The sequence below is a fragment of the Mchenga conophoros genome, linkage group LG13, assembly GCF_057382185.1.
Source record: "Mchenga conophoros isolate Kocher_MC1m ecotype Shallow Benthic linkage group LG13, M_conophoros_male_GT1.1, whole genome shotgun sequence".
Taxonomy (NCBI): Eukaryota; Metazoa; Chordata; class Actinopteri; order Cichliformes; family Cichlidae; genus Mchenga; species Mchenga conophoros.
The window spans coordinates 1,581,873-1,596,210 of NC_140538.1; the positions used below are offsets into that span (position 1 = coordinate 1,581,873).

At 47.6% G+C, this 14,338-nt stretch overlaps 1 protein-coding gene across 1 annotated transcript; it reads left to right on the plus strand.

Moving 5' to 3' along the window:
* Positions 1-397: 397 nt before the first annotated feature.
* Positions 398-12,909, plus strand: dlk2 (delta-like 2 homolog (Drosophila)). The gene is made up of 6 exons (XM_085243125.1): positions 398-537; positions 8,063-8,174; positions 9,652-9,709; positions 9,904-10,034; positions 10,129-10,273; positions 11,293-12,909. The coding sequence occupies exons 2-6, from the start codon at positions 8,087-8,089 to the stop codon at positions 12,053-12,055; spliced, it is 1,185 nt and encodes a 394-aa protein (XP_085099251.1). The 5' UTR covers positions 398-537; positions 8,063-8,086; the 3' UTR covers positions 12,056-12,909.
* Positions 12,910-14,338: the final 1,429 nt, after the last annotated feature.

The following is a 14,338-nucleotide window of genomic DNA, read 5'->3' on the forward strand; positions in this document are numbered from 1 at the left end:
GACAATGCCACAGACTCGACCCGCCTCCTCAGTCAGGTGAGCCGGCCGTTTGTTGGGACATTTTCAGGAAAAGTAGTCACATGATTAATATCATATTCGTGGATTTTGTGGGTTTTCCTGTTTAAAGTCAGTGTGAAAAAAAGCTGAAGGTCAAAGGAGTATGTTCAGCTCCGAGCGTAATCGGCCAATCAGCACCCATTACACCTGAGAGCCCTGCTCCAGGTGAGTAAACCTGCTCTGATCACATGTAACAGCACACAGCCCCTCCTCCACACACACACAGAGGGGGCTGTGTCGGGGTCGTACCCTGCAGAGGGGGAGTGTTTTCTGAGGAGGGGAGGACGGCCGGAGCAGCGCCTCCCCGTCGTTCGTCTGCAGCTTCAAACACACACACTCTGAACGACGGCGCAGTGTGTGTCCCACAGTGTTTTTGTGTGTGCGTGTCCGAGTGTGTGTTGGAGACACGGGGTGGACGGCAGCTGAATATCAAGTTGGTTTGTGACAGCGGATCAGCGAGGAGGAAGCTGCCAGCTCGAGGTAAGCACCCTAACAGCTCAGAGCTGTCACTGAGCGCTGCTGCTGCAGAGTCCAGAGTTCCTGAGGCTCAGATCGCAGATCAGATCGCAGATCACACTCTGGCTCTGGTTTCCAGGCTGCGCTCTCTAAACTTTGCCGTGCAGCAGGTACAGACTTCCTGACATCTCTGATTGGTGCGGGCTGCTGGATGTTTTCTTTGGCTCGCAGTTATTTTTAAGATGTCGGTGTCGCGTGTGAGAAGGTGACAAAACCACAAGGTTTCTCCTTGTTTTCCACTGGTAAATTCAAAGAGTGAAACAGAGTCAGGAACAAACATGACGTAAAGATCATGTGACTGTAAGGATCACTGGGGCTGAGGAGATATTGATAGAAACTGACAATTAAATACCAAACAAATAAACTTCTTCTGTGGTGGTTTAATGGACTACTGCGTCAGCTCTACCTCTGACCTCTACAGAACAATTGGTAATTTGGGGTTTTATTTCCTAAAATGTAAAGCTTGACGCGGTGCGGTTCATTTCCAGCTCCTTATTTTTGTTCTCTCACTCAGAGCAGCTGTGCTTGATTCACAGCTCATAATGAGCCTTCTTTGTCTTATACCAATGGGATCCTCCCTTTTTCTTAACTAGCTTTCTTCTGATTTGCTGCCAGCAAGTGGGTGGGACTACCATCCTCTCTCTCTGACATCATACAGATCCCAGAGCAGAAAAAACTGATAAACTGAGTGTTTAGAGCCTGAGCTATGAGCCTACAGGGATGACTGAGTACAAACTGTCCTGTTTACCACAAATATCCACCAAAGGAATATGAGTCACATGACAGGAAGTAAATGTTAACCTGCCTAAGAGTCCATTCAGTGATGACCTTTGGGAAGCTCATGTTTCATTCAGTCAAACCTGCAACCAGAGACTGAGCCTGTGCACTGAGCAGGGCGTACATTTGCTCTCAGATCACAGGAGTCGCCCCCTGCTGGTCATCGGAGAGAAATCAGGTTTCAGGCATTCAGTCTTTTGAATACTGTCTGTCAGTCAAATATGGCGCACACCTGCAGAGTCCAGCTGCTGCAGCTCAGCCACAGTTCCAGTCCCGAGTCACCCAGGTGTGTCCTCAGACCTGTGCATATGAAGGGAGTTCAGGCTTAACTGGCTTCTGTCAAAATGTGAAAGAACCCACCCACCACTCTAATCACACTCTAGATCTTGTTTTAACATATGGCATAGAAACTGAACATTTAACAGTGTTTCCTGATACTGAGCAGTGGGGAGTGGACTTTATCACAGTAGATGTCTTTCTGAGTTAACTTCAATAATTACTTCCTCCAAACCATCAATGTGTCTTTTAGACCCCATTCCTACAAAACTGCTCAAAGAGGTCCTGCCATTAATTAATGCTTCAATCTTAAATATGATCAACCTATATCTAATAATCAGCTATGTACCACAGGCCTTCAAGCTGGCTGTAGTAAGTAGCGTTACTTATAAAGCCATCTCTAGACCCAGCTGCAGCAAGTGTCCGGGCCAGATTAGGCAGGTGTGGTGTGTGGCTCTTCCTGACATGTGGAACCATCAGGTGGATCAGGAGCTGCAGCAGCTGAATTAAATGCTGTGATTCAGGGCAGTTTTACAGTGAGGTTTAATGGTCCTTCAGCTCTCTGCTTAAGAGGAAAGAAATATTCACCTTCATCAGGAACAGCTGGCGTTGCACAGATGGTTGGCAGTCATTATACGTTATAGTTCCATCAGTCGGTGCTGTGTTCTTGAAGTTCTTGAAGGTTTTACCGTTTCACCTCCTGTGTGACTGAATGTGAGGATGAGTTTCTTTGTTCTTTGTTTCAAGCTCTGATTTCACACCAGACTGTGAATCTGAATGTTTCTGTAAACCAGTGAAAGTGATGCTTTGTTTTCAGCGTTATCATTCTGTCAAACTCATTAGGCTGTTACTGAGCGCCTCTAAAACAGTCTAAATAGAGCTTAGGTTAGCCTAAAATGAGCTGATGCAGGTTAACTCACAGTTAAACACAGAACTGGAACTGGACAGGGAGAACTCCTGCTCATGTGAACTTTGACCCCAGTCCTAACTATCTGTAAAACTCTACAGAAACGCACTGATGTTTTCACATCTGACACTTTGGTTAACAAAGTAGCTCAGTAGCTCACTGCATACAGTCACATTAATGGAAACAGCTATTATGGATGGATGGATGGATGGATGGATGGATGGATGGATGGATGAATGGATGGATGGATGGATGGATGAGTGGCTGGGTGGATGATGATGGATGGAAGGATGGAAGGATGGATGGATGGATGGATGGATGATGATGGATGGATGGATGGATGATGATGGATGGATGATAGATGGAAGGATGAATTATGGATGGGTGGATGGATGAATGTATGTATAGATGGATGGATGGATGGATGAATTATGGATGAGTGGATGGATGAATGGATGGATGGATGGATGATGATGGATGGATGGGTGGATGATGACGGATTGAAGGATGGAAGGATGAATTATAGATGGGTGGATGGATGAATGTATTGATGGATGGATGGCTGGCTGGATGGATGGATGGATGGATGGATGGATGGATGGATGGATGGGTGGATGATGATGGATGGATAGATGGAAGGATGAATTATGGATGAGTGGATGGATGAATGGATGGGTGGATGATGATGGATTGAAGGATGAATTATAGATGGGTGGATGGATGAATGTATTGATGGATGGCTGGATGGATGGCTGGATGGATGATGATGGATGGATGGATGGATGGATGGATGGATGGATGGATGGATGAATTATGGATGAGTGGATGGATGAATGGATGGATGGATGAGTGGATGGATGGATGGATGGATGGATGAGTGGATGAATGTTTGGATGGATGGATGGATGGATGAGTGGATGGATGGATGGATGGATGGATGGATGGATGGATGGATGAATGTTTGGATGGATGGATGGAAGTATGAATGTTTGGATGGATGGATGGATGGATGGATGGATGGATGGATGGATGTTTAGATGGATGGATGAATGTTTGGATGGATGGATGGAAGGATGAATGTTTGGATGAATGTTTGGATGGATGGATGGATGGATGGATGGATGGATGGATGGATGAGTGGATGGGTGGATGATGATGGATGGATGTTTAGATGGATGGATGGATGTTTAGATGGATGGATGGATGGATGTTTGGATGGATGGATGTTTAGATGGATGGATGTTTAGATGGATGGATGAATGTTTGGATGGATGGATGGAAGGATGAATGTTTGGATGGATGGATGGATGGATGGATGGATGGATGGATGATGATGGATGGATGGATGTTTAGATGCATGGATGGATGGATGGATGTATTGATGGATGGATGGATGGATGGATGGGTGGATGATGATGGATTGAAGGATGGAAGGATGGATGAATGGATGGATGAATGAATGTTTGGATGGATGGATGGATGGAAGGATGAATGTTTGGATGGATGGATGGATGGATGGATGGATGGATGGATGGATGGATGGATGGATGGATTGAAGGATGGAAGGATGGATGGATGGATGATGATGGATGGATGTTTAGATGGATGGATGGATGTTTAGATGGATGGATGGATGTTTAGATGGATGGATGGATCTTTGGATGGATGGATGGATGTTTAGATGGATGGATGTTTGGATGGATGGATGTTTAGATGGATGGATGAATGTTTGGATGGATGGATGGAAGGATGAATGTTTGGATGGATGGATGGATGGATGGATGGATGTTTGATGGATGGATGTTTAGATGGAAGGATGGATGTTTGGATGAGTGGTTTGTTTCTGAAGATGTTCTGTGATTGGTCAACTCTTGTCCAGCTAGATTCAGTTAAATGCAGCTTCACAGCAGAGTCTGCGGAGTGAAATGTTGCAGCTCTCAGAGGCTGTTTCACCTTTGACCCTAGCAGCAGGCATTATGATGCATGAACACACGGTGATGCAAGCCGTGTCAGACTGATGATACCCTCAGAAACATCACAGTGGGGACAGCATCCGCATCCTGCCTGCGTCCACGGAAACCCGCTGCCCCTCCTATCCCCCATTCTCTGACTCTGTTGCCAGGGCAACGGCGCCGACCTGCAGTGCAAGGCACCGTTCTCAGTGTTCCTGTTAGCGGATCGTTCGACCAGTCAGAGTCGCCGACATCAAAGACGCTCTAAGATGTTCCTCCTCATCTGCTTCCTGGCTGCCAGCGGTGTGCACTCAGCCTCGCACTCACGTTTATCGTTTCATTTCCTGAAACATTTCTTCATGTTTCACCTCGTCCTCCCCCATAAACACCCCATAAATTCCCCCAGCTGTGCAATGGGTGGAGTCCTTTTGCACCATCTTTGCAGCCTTATGTCTGCGGGTTTGATGAAGAAGTTGTAATCACAGATGGACGTAGGTCTTAAAGTTGTAATTGAAGCAAACCATTGAGGGACAGAGTCTCTCACAGGTATCGTTTACAGCTGTACAAACCCTCGCCGCCTCTGAAGGATGGAGGAAGTTATAATGGAAAAAACAAGTTGAACATCAAACAGTGAACGAGGCGGAGCTCCGCTGAAAGCTCGCCCTTGAGGCTGGAGGATCTTTCAGACTGAAGGAAGCGTCAGTATCAGCATCACGATGCCAGGGAGAATACGCAGACGCCTCGGGATTCCACACACACGCTAACATCATACAAGGAGCCAACAAACCAAATGCTGATCTTGAAAACATGACGTCTAAAAATCCATGAATTCATTTATTTTTTTTGAGTCAAAATAAAAAAGTAAAAAAGGAATAAAAATACAAATAAAAAATATTCCAAAACATAATAAAACTATAATAATTTTATTATGTTAATAAAACAAATAAGAAAATTATTTAAATAAAATTAAAATAACAGGAAAATGAAAATAAAGATATTAAAATGAAATTCACGTGAAAATGCTGTAATAAAAACGAAACTAAATAATCTCGCCGCACACTGGCCGACATGTGGTCAGCCTGAGTGCGGCGAGGTGAGTCAGCGAGTTCATTCTTTTAGCCACTCCCTCCAGTTATTAAACACGATCGTAGAAAAACACACGGCGAGTTTCCACAACACATCAAAACAAACACACACCGATGAAAGCTGAAGGTGTGTGTGGTTACACTCAGGCGTGGTGGAGGGCGGGACCTCACAGCCCTGTCTCCGCCCCCTGTCGATGCCGCTCACACAGACCGCCGGTTTATTTCCACAGAAACACTTGGATGCAGTGAGTCAGCTTGTTGTGTGTGTGTGTGTGTGTGTGTGTGTGTGTGTGTGTGTGTGTGTGTGTGTGTGTGTGTGTGTGTGCTGAAGCATTAAATTGGCCACCTGTTGCCATCTCTCCTCATACACTCCCCTCATTCTTCTCTTTCTGGAGCAAACAGGCAGGATAAAGTGTGTGTGTGTGTGTGTGTGTGTGTGTGTGTGTGTGTGTGTGCGCGCGCGCGCGCTGTGGTATGCCAGACACACTGATCTGGCATGTCGGTTCCTGCCCGTGCGGAGGTTGAGCTTGTCGCTGTAATCTCAGGAAAAATGATCCGTGCTCTTTCCCGCCTGCGAGTCGAGCGCGTGGGCAGAGCGTCCTGAGGCGCCGTCACTACAGCAACAGGCCAGCTCAGAGCGAGCCACGAGCACCTGAAGGAGGACAAGGAGGGAGTCTAAAGCTTCGGCTAGTGATGTGCGGATCGATCCTGAAATATCGATTCCTCCGATACAAGTCATTTATGTTCTAGAATCGATTCTCACATTAAAATATCGATATTTTAGTAATTTAGGGTAAATTTGTAGTTTATCATTAACAGGAACACAGTGGAAAGAAACTATAACATTCGGATTGTCTACATTGGAAGGAACTAAACAAAAACTCCCTGATAACAACTGTGTTTAGTCTGTTCTTCCTGTTCCATGCAAGGCCACCTGGGTTGGCTGGAAGACTGTTTACTTAGCCTAGCAGGGCGGAGGACACTGTCTCAGCTGAACTCTGGACACACACACACACACACACACACACACACACACACACACACACACATACACTGATATGCACACACTCATCCTCCCTCCCTTTCCAAACGCCTTCGACGCTTATTCCCTTCCGATGCTGACGGAGATCAAGGAGACCAGCGCACAGGCTGCAGGCCCGGATGTACTGTCTAATTTGTCTGTCTCTCACCTTTACCCCCCCTGTTGCTTGTCATGTGTTTCTTTGGTGTATTAAGAGTTTTTTCATGTGCAGAGGTGTTTTTTTCTGTTCTCAAACTGATCTCCCTGTTGGAGCTCAGTTTGGGGGGAGTTATTTTTTTCTCCTTATCTTTCCTCATATGGTGCATTTTCCATTGTTATACCTCTCTGACCTGTCTTCCCCATGTGATGTTTGTGTAATGTATCTATGGTCGGAGGGTAAGATGGCGCTGCCATTGCGTGCAGTAGGTCGGCAGCCTTATGAAATTTCCCCTTGTGGGACTAATAAAGGTATATCAAATCAAATCAAACAGCAGGAAAGAGAAAGCCTCGTGATGTTTTGGAACCGCTGAACATTGCTCGAGTTCTCCATCAGCTGCTGTATCCCAAGGCAGCGCCGCACTGCCACACCTCCTCAGCAATAAGCTCCTCCCTCGTTTCTGACCGTCAGCTGACGACTTTCAGACTCAGCAGTGAGAGAACTTCCTGTGTAGATGCCATTACACCTGAAAACCTCCTGAGGAGAGAAGAGACAGTCACATCAAATGCTGCTTCACTTCCTGGAAACATCTCCTCTCCTGACCCAGGCTTAACGACAGAAATCACACAAACGCTCTGAGAGATCCCAGCAGGAATCCCGAGATGTGGAAGTACAGTGACATCACCTCAAACAGGAAGCATCACTCCACTTCCTGTCTGAGCTTCGCCGCCTCATCCCTGATGCTCTCCAACTTTTCCTTCACAGCTTCTCTCAGATGCGCCGTGGCATCATCACAGAGTGCTGTGTTTGATAAGCGGCGTCTCAGCTTCCCGCGCCGCAGATACGCTTTTGAAAAGCTCCCAGGAGTCAATGCGTGTTTGATCTGGGGTCAGCTTCCTCTCGCTGTGTGACTGCGGCGCTGGGCTCTGTGGCTCGTGTTCACCTTCCTCTTTGTGTTTTTTGGTTCACACTTTTATTTTGTAGGATTGGAGATGGTGTGTCCGCTTTGGTGAGCTTCCAGTCGCTCTGTATCTGTAGCGTCCTGCTCCGTGGTTGTCCCTCTTGTCTCTGCCTCCCTGACCTCCTGACCTCACACAGTCAGTCGTACCCGTCGGTCTTCCGGCGTCTGTTGATGCTCTGTCCTTCCTTTGTGGATTTAAAAATAAAAGCCTTGTGTTTGGTTTGTGTCTGTTGTCATGTCTCGTGTGTCTGTGCTGTTACTGAGCGCGCTCACATTTACCTGCAGCTTGTCGAGTCCTTGCTGTGTGTACGACCCTGCAGGTCACGTGACCAGCTTTCCGTTTTCTGTTTCAGGCTGTCGTCTTCGCCCCAGTCGATATGTGGGTGCTCAGAGCTGCAGCCGCCACGCTGGCGCTGAGCTGTTGCGTCCTCCACGGTATCATCACTCCACCCTGCGCAGGTCAAGGTAGGTCACATAATCACACCTCCTCCTGCTGTGCACCAATCACTGACTGCTGCTTCAAGGCTCAGCCATTGATCAGAGGCTACAAACGTGTGCATTCATTTGTCACGATGCACACGAGCAAAATCAAATATTGCAACCCCAACGCCGCGTGCTAGCTGTCGTCACGTGTTTCATGCTAACGTGGAAACACGGCGTGCTCCACACTCACAGTTTCTTCTCTCTGAGTTAAAATGATCTTCACACTTACAGACGTTGGCGTGAGATCGGAGGTATGGTATTCTAATTACATCAGTAGATACAGCAGTAATGAGATTACTTTACTCCGTGATAGCGGCACGGTGCGACAGCCGAGGGCAACACTTGAGCGCTCAAATTAAACTGGACACTCGGAGGAAACAGCGGGCTCCTAAAGGCAGCGTGACCTCATGACCTTTCGCACCGCCTCCACCACTACAGCCTCCATCAGGGACTCTGATTGGATGGCTAACGAGAGCCACAGGTGTGCCCCTGACCAATCAGACAGCAGCAGACCAGTGAGAAAGGAAGCTTCAATCAGCACACACACACAAACCTCTGTCACAGCTGGATCCTCACTGAGCACGCTCCGAAGCGCTCGGCGGCTCATTGTTCCTACTAATCCGGGCTCTCCCAGCTGTCAGCCGGAGCCCCCGCACTGCTGTCCGACCCGTCTCACATAACTCCCAGCTGCTGCTACAGTTATGAGAGGCGCGCTCAGTATTCCCGGCAGCTCCGTGGCTGCGTGGCAGTCCCAAAATGGCGTCTAGATAAAAAACACTTTGAGGGTAAAGATAATGAAGACGAAGAAGAAGATGATAACGGGATGAGGATGATGACGATGATGAGGGGGATGGGGGCACAGTCAGAGAAAAACAGAGAAATAATTAACAACAATGAACACTGACAAATTAAAGCAGAGGTCAGGGACTCCACCTGACTCTACCTGCCACACCTCAACACATGATTGCATCCCCTCAGTCTCTCTGCTGATTGGCTGTGTTTGGTCAGCCAATCAGGCCAGGTTTCTGGCTCTTTCAGCTGCTTTTATAGTTTTATAATTTTCTTTGTTTCAGGTAATGAACGTCAGTTTGCTGCTTCTGTCTGTTTGTATCTGATTAAAGGGGCACAGTGACATCATCATCACAAACGAAGAGCTCTGATGCTCTATGTTAAACGTCTGTGCAGGTGTGACTGATGTAACCTGTACAACGCATCCACTTAACACACTGTTTGCTGCTACAACTACACATGTTTCTTTTCCAAATATTTATTTATAAGTGACTTATGTATGTATGTATGTATATATATGTATATATTGTACTATTCTTAGTTAGCGTATTGTCTGTCTTGTCTTAATGTTGGTTTAAAATGGAGCACTGTAACAAAAAATAATTTCCCCCAGGGATCAATAAAGTATTCTGATTCTGATTCTGATTCTGAACCTGTTTTTCACCTGCAGAAACTGACTGCAGCTGCAGCATCGCCAACAGCCATTGTGACGAGTTCAGAGTCTGCAGGTGACACTCCATCAATCAATTGATCGATCAATCAATCATCCATCACTGCCCGATCAATGTCCCGGCTGCCTGTCAGCTCGTGGCTTGTTCAGGAGGACTTTACACAGGTGTAACTCACCTGATCTGTGTTTCTGTCACAGATCTATTTTACTAACTTTCCACCTAATGTCTCCTTGCTTCCTTCCCATTTCCAGGTGTGACCCTGGCTGGGACGGCGAACTGTGCGACCGCTGCATGCCGATGCCCGGCTGCGTGCACGGTTCCTGCGAGCAGCCCTGGCAGTGCACCTGTGAGCCAGGCTGGGGAGGGCGCTTCTGCGACAAAGGTCAGAGGTCACCTGTGCATTAACGTCTGCCATCTTTCTTTTGCCATCTTTCCGTCAGTGCGTCTGAGCTCACCTGTCTCCTGCTGTCTGTCAGACCTGAACGTGTGCTCGCAGCAGCAGCCGTGTCAGAACGGAGCCACCTGTGTGATTCAGGACAGCGGCGACTTCACCTGTCTGTGCCCTCAAGGTTTCCACGGCAACAGCTGCCAGCAGAGGACCGGCCCGTGTCACCAGAGGAGGTGTGAGCTCCTCTTATGGTTCAGAGGACACACACTAACACACTCAGACGTTACCGATCAAACAACAAAGTGTTTCCTGTTTTTCCTGGAATGTTTTCAGCTGAATTTATTTTTAATAATTAGCAGAATAATTATGCTGATTAATGAGCTTAGTAATTGTCACATGACTTTTCAGCAGCAGTAAAAATAAACGACTTCAGTACATTTGACAGATTTTACTACAGTAAAGGAGAAGAGCACGTCTGTGAGGGAAGTAGCTTCAGGCGCACACACTGTTGTCGACCTGCAGACCGTAAACTGTAGAACAGATGGGCGTGGCCACTGTGACATCATTGATTTGAGCGTTTCAGTTAGCACTTTGGATGAGAGGGCGGAGCATCACATGGACACAGATTTCTGCTAATCAGTGCTCCATCCAAATAAAATCTTGAAATTGGAGCTCCGCCTTCTAGATGCTCTGTTAGTACACTAACCTCACAGCAGCCATATGATTGGCCTGATGATGTCATTAAAAGTGCTCCAACAGCACAAACACGTCATGAGGTCCAGTTTAGGGACAGCTGCCTGTGTCACCGTCCACCTGTCTATCAACTAGGCCACACCCCTAATGATCCAAACTTTAAGCCTCAAAACAATGTGGGTGTTACATTTGTCTCTGACCGCTGACATGAAATCCAGATAAACTGTCAGAGTCTTCTCCCGTATATAAAACTGTGTCATCTGCATATCCTGACACTCTTCTTCTGCTCTCATCTACTTCCTCCTCTCTTTATTCTGTAACAAAAGTTTAATACAGGTGTTATGGAGGGGATGTTATCTACAGAGCCCAGAACAGTTTGTGTATCAGGCTGTAAACACGTTAATTTCTGCTGTAAAGTTTTAACGTGGGAGTCTGACTCACTGCTGCCTCTGCTGGACGGTAGATGAACTGCAGGTTCTGGTACTTCCTGTTTATGAACCAGGCATTGATGTTTGCTGCAGTCTGCTGGTTTTCTTATCTTCCTCTTCTCTACCTGCAGGTCTCCGTGTAAAAATGGCGGTCTCTGTGAGGATGCTGACGGTTTCGCACCAGAGCTGACGTGTCGCTGCCTGGCCGGCTTCACGGGGCCACGCTGTGAGACTGACGTTGATGACTGTCTGATGAAGCCATGTGCCAATGGCGCCACCTGTGTTGATGGGTTCAACCGCTTCTTGTGCGTTTGCCCTGTGGGATTCAGCGGGCGCTTCTGCACCGTCAACCTGGACGACTGCGCCAGTCAGCCGTGCCTGAACGGGGGCCGCTGCCTCGACCGCGCTGGCGGCTTCCACTGCGTCTGCCGGCCTGGCTTCACTGGAGACATCTGTGAGACGCCAACTAGCAGCGACGCCGGCAAACCCGGCTGGACAACGGTTGGGTGGGAGGGAGGAGGACGTAGAGGGAGGAGCCAGAGAATCACAACTAGCAGCGGCGACGGTAGGAACAGCAGCCGTCACGGTGACAGACTGCTGAAAGTGACTGTGAGTGAGCGCAGTGGCGCCGGCCTGTCAGACGTGCAGCTCATCATCGTGCTGGTGCTGGCAGGGGTGACGCTCACCATGGTGGTGCTGACCACCGCCCTTGTTCTGCAGGGTCACTGCAGGAACTGTGGACACACCTCCTGCTGGTCCTCTGTGACATCATCGTCTTCACAGAGAGGACAGAAAAGCCACCAGCGAGCATGGCCGGATGAGGAGGAGGGACAAATCAGGTTTCTGAGCGCAGCAGAACCAGAAAAGAAGAAACTCAACACAGAAGTCATTTAGACTGACCGGAGGGGGCCGGGACACAGCTCCACCTGCCTCAGGTTCAGCTCCCAGCGAGCACCTGAACTATGACATCATCCATGTTGTCACAGGACGACTGAATGGACAGTTTAAACCCCACCTACATTACCCAGGGTGCACCTCTGCAGTCAGCTCAGAGGGGCTTGTCCCAGGGCCATGTGGAGGCTTTTATTTTGAAAAGGTCAATTGAAACTGAAGCTTTATTTTATAAATCAATAATTTATCAACTCTTTTCTTATAATCACTTGGAAAATAAAATCGTGCTAACTGTGAGTAGATTGACCTTTAAAAGAATCCGACTGACATCATCAGCCCACACTCGGCCACGCCGAGCGACACAAGACAAAAGTCCAGAATTTAAATGTGGATGAAAATCAGATGGAGTTCTGACTGAGGCTTCCAGAAGTTTTCAGGTGGAGATCTGTGCTGCTTGGCTCCGCCTCTTTATTCTCAGACTGAGCAGCTTTGCATGATTCACAGTTCAGAATAATCCTCCTGTTTTAGCTTTCTTTGATTGGCCAGCTTTTAGAAAGCTGCAGCTTTCTGCCCAACATGAACTGCTAAATGAAAGTTTGGCGTCGTCGTGGGTTACTGAGTGAAGCCTGATGGGACGTGACCACAGTCTGATCTTTGAGATGAAATCTACTCACATCAAAGTGAAGTGTGAATATGTTACGACTGTATTTGTATATAACATGTTTATTTATTGTATGGTGTACATGCACGTGTGCTCCGCCCACACACACACAGCTGTCAGACCTCATCACGTTACAGGGACAAAAACGCAGACGGAAACTTCTGATGTCACTGAACAGATCCCCACACAGACATTAAAGCTGTTTCTGAACTTTACCGCTCGCCTCCTGGGTTCTTTCATGTCTGAACACTTGATGCAGCAGTCTGACTCTCCACCAGGAGGCGTCTGAGCCTGCAGGAGTCCTGATCCAAGATCCCCGAGTCAGTCTGGATCACGTGCCGGACTGAACCGTTGACCTGCAGGTAGGAGTCAGCGGCCTGGATCTGTAGCCACTGACGTGTCTTCAGGTTTAATGCTGTCTTTTCAGGCTTTTCTTAGGCAGTCATGTTGCCATGGTAACACAGGAAGGTCATTACAGTGAAGTAAAATGAAAAACCAGGGGTGGTAAAAACCATTACCATTAGAAAAAAGGAAAAACTCTTACATCCATCCATTACTTTCCACAGCCCTTCGCTACCTGCAATAGGCTCCACATGGGTGGAGCCTATTGCAGGTAGCGAAGGTATCGAAGGGCGGGAGGCGGGTACGGGTTAACACAGAGAGACAGACAACCATTCACAATTATGTCCAATTTAGAATCATGGTTAAAATAAGCCCACTGGCTGCATGTGTTTGGGAGGAGAAGCACCCACCTACTCCACACAGAAAACAGAGATGGTGGAGTCGAGGTCTTCTTGCTGTGAGGCAACAGTGCTAACCACCTCGCCACTGTGCGGCCCTAACCTCCGTAATGACAGTCGTCACGTCCTGTTGCTGCGTGCTGCTGCTGCTCTATGGCGTCTGCAGGTCTGAGCGAACCTTCACAAAGTGTTTGAGCATCTTTATCCTTCGACCGATAAAACTGAGACCAGCCAGGAAACTTACCAACACTCAGACAAAGATAAAGACTCATCAAGACCTCCTGCAGAACCACACCATACTCTCACACATTACAGTTGTTGTCACATTTATTAAATAATCATGTGACTGCATCTGATTAAAATATTTGAAACTAACTGCAAGGTTTCATCAGTTCGTGTCTATGACTTTTGAAAACGCTCTTCCTCCTTCCATCTTTCGTCACCTGTGAAACTGAATTCATCAAACAGTGAAGTTTTGCGCTTCCTGGCACAGATTCACTTTGTGTGTTTACTGATCTTTGGAAATTTTAATTTAAATGATCCAAAACTTTAAAGCAGTAGCTCTGTTTGTCAAGACTGGTAACGGGACTGTAGCTTTTTTGCCGTGTGCGATGAACTCCGGGGATGAGGCAAAGGGATGTGAAGAGCGTGGAGGCGGGACCACGAGGTTGATTTCAGTGCCGGATTTGTTCAGCGAGTTTCCTCACAGCATCAACAGGAAGCGTCACTGGGCTGACGAAAGACCGACTCACTTTCTGTTTTACGGATGAAACCGCTCGTCCCACTGGCCCGCTCGCTAAACGGAGATCGGTTTAAGGGCCACCTTTAAACACCAAACATGGGAGCAAGTTTCAGACAAACTTGTTCAGTGTGTTTAAGTGTGTG